The sequence below is a fragment of the Elephantulus edwardii genome, unplaced genomic scaffold, assembly GCF_000299155.1.
Source record: "Elephantulus edwardii isolate Elephantulus edwardi_28Jun2011 unplaced genomic scaffold, EleEdw1.0 scaffold00256, whole genome shotgun sequence".
NCBI classification, from domain to species: domain Eukaryota; kingdom Metazoa; phylum Chordata; class Mammalia; order Macroscelidea; family Macroscelididae; genus Elephantulus; species Elephantulus edwardii.
Window position 1 is genome coordinate 1,241,331 of NW_006400006.1, and position 8,982 is coordinate 1,250,312.

General features: G+C 38.3%; 1 protein-coding gene across 2 annotated transcripts in view; it reads left to right on the top strand.

The window, feature by feature from the left end:
- Positions 1-8,746, top strand: part of LOC102872662 (hemK methyltransferase family member 2-like) — a 24,338-nt gene extending 15,592 nt beyond the window's left edge. The window contains exons 4-6 of one of the 2 annotated variants that reach the window (XM_006899403.1): positions 17-100; positions 6,951-7,092; positions 8,640-8,746. In XM_006899403.1, the coding sequence (XP_006899465.1) occupies positions 17-100; positions 6,951-7,092; positions 8,640-8,746 (333 nt within the window). The remainder of the gene's footprint in view (positions 1-16; positions 101-6,950; positions 7,093-8,639) is intronic. The other variant, XM_006899404.1, reaches the window with a different exon arrangement.
- The last annotated feature ends 236 nt before the right edge of the window (positions 8,747-8,982 follow it).

The following is an 8,982-nucleotide window of genomic DNA, read 5'->3' on the forward strand; positions in this document are numbered from 1 at the left end:
TATTAAATATATCTAGGTCAAAGGCTTGCTACCACGGCTGAAGGGAAAGGTTGACCTTTTGGTATTTAATCCTCCCTATGTGGTGACTCCTCCTGAAGAGGTAAGACATACAACAAAATTTCTTCATAAATATTTTCAGCTATTTTGTTTCTGAAATCAAATTAACTTCTTATGCGTTCATTAAGGTAATAGCTGTTACAGACACAAGCTGTTACAGCTCAAGTTTTATTCCTGATTGTCAATAATTGAGTATCATTGGTAGACAAAGGAAAGAAACCTTAAACAAACATGGAAATATAAACTGTAATCCATATATATTCTTAAAATTCCTGTTCATATTAGAGCATTCTGTTAAATCCTACCTTTAATACACACATAGATATACCTTTTATCATGACTGACAGATTTGCAAAATAGATAATCTTAATCAACCTTAAATTTGCTCTGGAATTTTCTGAAGTCTTCCTGTCTTCATTTCACCTTAAAACAGATTTCCCCCTTTCCTGGTTCTTACCAGGAAGGGAGAAAAGGGTGTCAATTCTCTCTCATTTTAGACAAAGAAAAGAAGTCATCTTGAAATAAACAGTATCAACCAGTTCCTGATTTCAAGAGGCAGACAAAGCAAAGTTAGACAGTGAATTAAAACTAGCTTTGCTTTTAATATTGCGTTTATTTTATTTTCTGTTGATATTTTGACAACACATAAATGTTAAATTTGTCATTGTTGCTGTTGTTGATTGCAATCAAGTCAGGCATGACTCGTAGCGACCTTATAAGCAAAAGGCCTGAAGCCTTTCAATAACTATCATCATTTCTCCAAGTTCATAGAGTTTCCAGAGGCATGTGGTTTAGGAAATGCATGTCACTGCTGCTTCCAAACCTGAATCAATCTGGGAGCTCTACTGAACACTGCCCACGATGGGTAGTCATTATGGTGTTTGATACAACTATGGCACAGTTGTTCAGCATCACAGCAACTCCAGGTTATTTCAGTACAACAAATAGACCACTGCTGTACTACTTAAAAGAATGTTCATCCCAAACCTCCACCAAAACCAGAAAGAGCCCTATGATGGCCATTACCACTGCTGGTGCTGTGTTCTCCCTGGTTGAAATGACTCATAGCTGACCCTCCAGCTGGTGGATTCTATAAGGTCGCTGAGGAAGGACAGAACCCAGTGCAGGCGAAGAAAGAAAAGTTTATTAAGGAGAAACTGTGGGCTGGTTCTCAAGCAGAGGACCAGCCCCCACTAAGAGAGCAGAATTTTATACTTTCTTACATGGGCACTGGGGAAGGGGATGAATACAGATGCTTCCTTCAAGATAGGGAAGTGGTCTGGGGTCTCAGATAACTATTCCTGGGAAAATAGGGATAGGATAGTTTCACAGAGAGAAAAAGCATAATTGCTGTTTCCTGTTACTGGATTCTCTCAGTATCCATTCTGGGAGAGGAAGGAGAGGACTCTGCATCCCTAATAGATTCGAACTTGTTTGCCTTCAGATTTGCAGTACAGTTTCTTACTACTGTTATGACTAGTAAGAAGCTATTGCCCTGTTGACATAGAACTCACTGTGAATGCAAGGTGAAGAGCAAGCAGCTAAGAGGAAAATAATTTAATGAAACTCTCTAGGAATGCACTACAGGAGCATATACCAAGAGTGATAAAAACGTGTCAGTTCAATACTCTTAAGTCTATGACACCAAATTTCTGCTATAAAGTGCGGGAACATGAGTAGATCATCTGGATTCTACAAGGGTGTCTTTTCTGCTTTGGATGAGGCTTGGGTGGGGTCTGTTGCTCTTGCAGTTGGGGTGTGAGCTGATTGGATTTGGCCTGTATTTAAAAACGCATTTAGGCTTTCCGGCCTACAGGCCCTCTCTCCTGGTTTTAATTGTTTTCAGTCAAACATTCTTCTAAGTAGTAAAGCACTGGTCTGTCCATTTGCTCTACAGAGGTAGCTCATGGTTGCTGTGATGGTAAACACTGTGACACTGACGTGTCAAATGCGATAATGGTTACCCATTATGTACAGTGTTTGGCGGAGCTCTCAAAACAAGCCTGGAAGCAGAAGTGGTATCCACTTCCAAAATAGCTTGCCTCCAGAAACTCTGTGAACTTAGAGAAATGATTAAAGTTATGCATGTTCCGGACTTTTGTTCATAGGGTCACTGTGAGTTGTCTACAACTCCACAGCACTTACTAACAAAGAGAACCAATTTAAGGAAATCATTCAATAATGAAATAAAAATACATTCTCTGCATTTTTATTTATGATGGCAAACAGTATAAACATGTATTTACATTGAATACAAGAGAAACATATAAGTAAATCATGATATATCTTGTTTACCAACTGGGTATACTAGTAAATAAAAAGATTTTACCTCACGGTGGCCAGAATGGCCTTCCTTCCTAGCACTAAGCTGTGTGCCTCTCGGAAGCCTTGCAGCTGCTTGGACTTATGTGATTGAGTAGATGCCTCGGGCTCTGTTCTGATTCCAACAAAGAGCTAGAGTCATAAATCCTCTCTCATGAGCTGAACAATTAATTAGCTGGAAAGCAAGATCAAAGTGCAGCACAACAAAGATTTCCTTTAGTTTAAAAACATGTTTTACAAAATAAAACATTAGGCAATAGATTTAGAGATAATGAGTCAAACTGTCAAGACCTGAATCAGTGGTTTTGAAAGAAAGTGAACTATTTCAGCACACACAGAGCATGGAAATAAAGGAACCCACTCCCAAAAGAATAGGAGTTCACACATAGGAAAAGATGTTCGCACTGGCTTGTAGAAACACGGAGTATGGTGCCTGTGATCTGTGAGGGATCAGGAGCAAGTGCAGTGATAGGGCTGGCTAGCAAGCTGACAGCAACACCCACATTATTCCTGCCATGACATGGTGATGGTATTGAGTGAGCATTCCTCAGAGATTGAAACCTTCATTGCCTGTCAAAAGTGGTTGGTGCAGGGGATCTTCTAGAGGGCACCAGATAAATGTGGCTTAGCAACCCTAAGAACTTGTTTCAACCTGACCCAGCACTGAAGGTTCTGTGTCCAGAATAGAGCAAAATTATAAGAGATGGTAAAAAAAAAAAAACAGTAAGGACAGCACTGGGGATGGGGCAACCTCATCATCCTACCTCCACTAACTCCAGAAAATGGTAGAGTTCCCATAACACAAAATAGTACAAAGCTGATCCTTCTGAGGCCTGTAGTGTAGTGGGTTTATTGTTCAAATGGCTTCCTCAGACCATTTCCTCTGACTTTCACCATGTGGTTGGTGAGAACATGTAAACAGGGCATGAAGACTATGACCCATGGGATTGGTTAGTTTTGCCATCCTGCCAGGTTTAAATTGAGCAGAAGAGAAAAAGGGATTTCTGTGCCATTCAGACCAGGACCTCAGAGCAGGAGCAGTAGAAGCAGAGAATCAGAGACTGATAGGAGACAGAGCTGACTTGGGACTGCTTTCCCACAGGGTCACACCCAGGCTTTTGGGAGGACACACTGTAAATGGCAGGACTCAGAGCTTTTTTTTTTTTTAATTAATAATTTTAATGAAAATTTACAGACTTTGGATTTCCATTCATTCATTGTTGCACTTTTCTCCCTGCCCACCCCTCTCCCCCCAGTTCACTCTTCTCTTTGAAAAGTAAAGGAAAAATTCTCTCATTGTTTTACAGTCCCTCCTCCCAGGTCTACTCCACTATGCAGCCTTCATTCAGGATTCCTGTCATGACAATAATACCTAATCACATATCCCTTTTAAATAGTTTTCCCCCTCATCTGTTTCAAGCAGCATATATTATTTATCCCATCTTTCTCAGTCTCCTCTCCAACCCCGATGTCAGTCCCTTTTTACAACAGTGGCACTATGCAGTATTTGTCCTTTTGTGACTGAGATATTTCACTCAGCATGTCTTCCAGGGTCACCCATTTTGAATAATATTGCATGAGTCCCTTGTTTTTCAATGTAGCATAGTATTGCATTGTATGAATGTACCACAGCTTCTCTATCCATTCGTTTGTTGATGGGCACTTAGGTTGTATCCAACTCCTTGCTATTGTGGACAAAGCCGCGATAAATATGGGTATGCATATATCTGCTTGGATGTCAGTTATGGTCTCTTTGGGATATATTCCCAGTAGTGGAATTGCTGGATCAAATGGTATCTCTATTTGCAACTTTCTGAGAAAGCGCCACATCGCCTTCCACAGTGGTTGCTCCAGTTTCTCCACAACCTCGCCAGCATTTGTTGCTTGCTGTTCTGTTAAATTTTGCTATTCTGACTGGGGTGAGATGATATCTCATAGTTGTGTTGATTTGCATATCCCTTAGAGCTAGGGATTTTGAGCATTTCTTCATGTGCTTGTTGGCCATCTGAATGCCTTCTTTGGTGAAGTGTCTGTTCATAGCCTGTGCCGATTTTTCAATTGGATTCTTTACCTTTATCTTGTTTTGATGTTGAAGTATTTTATAAATTCTAAATATAAGTCCCTTTTCTGACATGTCATTACCAAATACTTTTTTATGTCTGTGGCTTCCCTTTTTACCCTGTTGGAGAAGTGTTTGGATGTGCAGAGGGGTTTGATTCTTAGAAGGTCCCATTCATCTATTTTATCTTCTTTTGGTTGTAGAAGATTCAGAGCTTTGTAACACTGACCTAAAGCCAAGAGGCTGAAGGTTGAAGGATTTGTGAGCATGCATGAGTAGCGGTCTTGACAGAAAAACTGTGTTGTGTTTTCAGCCTGAATTGTAACCTGTTAACTTCACCAGTAAACCCCATAATTGTGAGTATAGTTTGTGAATATTCTATGGCTGTTGCAGTGGATTTAGTGGACCCAGTAGTAGAATAGTAGCAAGAGCCCTGAGATAGACAGTTGGTGTTAGGATTGGAATAATTAGTTCCGAGGGCATGGAGGATATGTCAGGCCTCATGAAAATTTATTTTATACTGCATGTTGCTGGTGAGGACTGTCCCGTTTTGTGGAGTTTGTGGAGGTCATGTGTGGCCACCTCCATTCCAATTGCAGCTGCATTCTTTACAGAGGGTCCTGTTCCGCTCCCACCGTACCCCCCACACAGTCCTCCAGCAAACTTGGGGGAAGGCCCTCGGTACTGGCTTTAGGGTGCAGCCATTCCAGCTTTGCCCTAGCTCTGATTGTCCAAAACCACTTTGTTATGGCTCTATTTAAGTCTTTCTCTGGCCTGAGAATCTCTGGTCCAAAAGGACATGTGCTAAACTCTCCAGTTCTTTCCAGCTGATAGTGACCTCTTGCACAGTTTAAGTCTAGGTAAACCCTGTTTGCATGTTTTCACCAAAAAAGTACTGTTTATCTTAGTCATGGTATTAGCATAGTCCCACCCAACAAAGTGGTGAAAGTCAAAGCCAATGACTAGGAGAACCATCTGAACAGTCAATCTACAGCACTTAGACAGATTTGGCAGGTTGGCATCAGTAGATACGTTGTTACCAGATTTTACCTGACAAAATATCTATAGAAGGGGCTCCACCAAAATATGGAGTAAACTAAGAAAGTGGGAGACATGAGACCCAGGAAAAGGGAGAATTCAGCCTAGGCGAAAGCAAAAAGAACTCTAGGTTGCCAAGAAAGAGACATCTGCCGGGGCAAGTCTTGAAAAATAAAAGTCCTGAGTTTAGCTTTATGTAAAGTTGTATTGGTAAACTTGATGACAAGTATGAGAATAATTGGAAATAGATACAAAGAAATTAAGCAAATAGATTGAGTTAATAGCTTGTGGTACTTATCTACCATGAACCGTAACCATTAAAAATGAACTGCAAATATGAATGGGTTTCCATAAGGCATTTTTTAATGAGAAAAAGCAAGATACAGGAAAAAAAAATGTAGACTGTTATTCTTTGTAAAACATTAGCAAAAAGAAAAAAGGTGTGGGTAGTGAGAGGGAGAAATGGAGGGACAGACAGGCAAAGCACTGATAAGGAAAAAGTGCAGCTTGAAAAGCGTGTGCATGAGCTTAACTCCATTGAAAAAATATATATATTAATATAATAAAAGAGAAAATATTATGGAAATATAGTTGCTATGTTAAATGAATAAAAGCAGAAGACATGATTTTATATATATAAATAATACATATATATGTATGTATAACATGTATACGTATATGTGTATAAAGTGATAATTTAAACTTTTTTTGGTTGTGTACCGTCGAATCCTATCCAACTGGCACAGGAGGCGATTGCCTCTCCTTCTCCAGTAGAGCATCAGGTGGATTTGAGCCATGTGCCTTCAGGATTGAAGTACAGCTTCTTGCCGCTAGGCCACCAGATCTTCCTAATAATTTAAACATTTTAAAATTTAATTTAAACAATTTGATGAGTGGAGGAAAGGGTGGGTAAAGGAAAGTGGAAAGATCCATAGTGAAAAACACTGTATATGAACTTTGTAAGTAAACTAGTATAAAATTGAATTTTTCATACAATAAAAAATAATTGTTTAGGATAAAGTAATGAGTGATTAATATGAAATATCCTTTAATTTTGAAAACAACTTATAATGGAAAGATTTATAATACTTTACAAACTCATAAACTCCATTTTAGAATATAGATTGAGGAACAAATTCTTCAGTGCATCTTTGTAAAATAAATGGTTTCCTTAAAAAAGATGTCTGGGAATTAGACTTTAAATGTCTAGAAGATACCCAGATGTGTTGGACTATTTGAAACTTTGTTTCAAACTCTCACTTTGAGTTCCTAATTATGTGTTTTTAACTATTATGCATGGTGTTCAATTTAAACATAAAAGTTTTAACTATTAAGCTCTTATTATATGTAGAGCACTGTTTTCAAAACTCTAATACAAAATCCGTTATCTGGTGAATACCATTTGCTTAAAAGGTTGTTTATGAGTCAAAATATAACACCAGTCAAAAGAAAACCCCCTTCTCATTGGTCACAGGTGGGAAGTAATGGAATAGAGGCAGCATGGGCAGGAGGCAGAGATGGTCGACAAGTCATGGACAGGTTCTTCCCACTGGCTGCAGACCTGCTTTCACCAGGAGGATTATTCTATCTAGTTACCATTAAAGAAAACAATCCAGGTAAGACAGATCAGTTTTTTCTTGAGCCATTTATTTTGCAGTTAATATAAAAAGTTGTAAGTAACAGAACCCTCCAGCAGATTTTTCAGAGACTGTAAATTGCACAGGAGACTGCCTGTCTTTCTCCCTCAGAGCAGCTAGTGGATTTGAACCACCTATCTTTGGTTTGATAACACAGCTCCCTAAAAACTAGGCCACCAAAAGTCCATAAATAACAATTGTTAATTTAATTACAGGTATAACGTTCATGTTGAGATTTTTCGCAACATCTTTTCTCATGTTGAGATTTTTTCTGACTTTTAAAAGATTTATCTTTTTTCCAAATATTCAAACACAGAATCTCCATTTCTTTCATCTTTGGTCCTGTCCTCAGTAGTTTGGATTTTGCCTCTCTGTTCTAATCTTCATGCCCAGGACAGTTCTGCTACACTTTCTTCGGTTCACCTGAAGTTTTTCATGAAGCTACTGCCTCATATAAATTTTCCTATCTTGGTTTTCAGATTACTTCCAAAGCAAATTAGTCTTTTCTCTCTTACAGTTCATCACAGTGGATTTTTATCTTAATCCTTATATCCCCAGGTCCTCAAACTGCAGCATGATTACTGGTTTGGTTTTTTTAAAATTTTATTATTTTTTTGTGTGTGTACCATCAAATCAGATCTGACTGGTACAAGAGCATCTGATGGATTCAAACCATGCACCTCTGGGATTGCAATGCAGTTTCTTGCCACTAGGCCACCAGAGCTCGCCTAATTTTATTTTTTGTTAACTCCTTTCTTAGTTTGTTCTCTCTAGTTTCATTCATTTATAATAGTATTTGCTTTTTAAAATCCTTCGAATAATCAGCTTCATATACTACTATTGTCAGTAGTAAATGCCATCAAGTAATTTCTGACTCATAACAATCCTTTGTGTGACAAAACAAATATTACGTGGCCCTGTGCCATCCTTACAACACTGCTATATTTTATCATCATTTACTATCATTGTGTAATATAAAAGAGTTCAGTTTGCCTTTTCTGGCATTTTTGTTTATAAACAAGTATTGGGCAGAGATTGGAGCCAAAAATAAGTAAATATGCATAGATACACAAACAGATAATTTCTGTAATAACTTTTATTGCCTTTGAGTGAGAATCAACTCAGCTGACCTTCCTTCCATTGGATTTCTGGAGCTATAAACCACATGGTAGGAGACCACCATCTTTCTAACCTCGGAGCCACTGGTTAATTCACCAGAGTCTCTGCCTTTGGGTTAGAAGTATAACAGAGTATAGATTTATGGCCCCCCAGAACCCTCCCCTGTAATGACAAGACTATTCATTTTTTTAGTTGACTCCAGAGTAGGTTACATTGCAATCTTTCAGCAACACTTTGAAGATACAGAATGTTCCAGTCTATCTGAAGTTCAATTTCATTTAATAGAAATTTTCATTGTTTGGCTAGATGAATTTTTAAATATCTGTATTTATTGGTGTATTAGACTACTTAGGGATCATTCTTCACCAAATGACTTAATGGGATGTACAATTTTTTTTTTATTTTAGAAGAAATTTTGAGAACAATGAAGACAAAAGGCCTCCATGGAAACATGGCACTTTCCAGACAAGCAGGCCAAGAGATCCTTTCAGTCTTGAAATTCACTAAGTCCTGATATACAGTGTATGCCAGGACCTACTCAGAGATGAACTTACACAGCATGTTTTGAAACTGAAGTCTTTCCTTGATTTATCAGGAAACCTGCCAGAAAGCTGTTAGGTAGGAATAAGTGGGAAGATAGGGCATTCTCTTTCACCTAGAAATCAGGCCCAAAAAAATATTGTACATGTAAATATGTTATATGTAAAGTTTCTTTTTTTATGTATGTTTATGTATTTTTATACATATAAA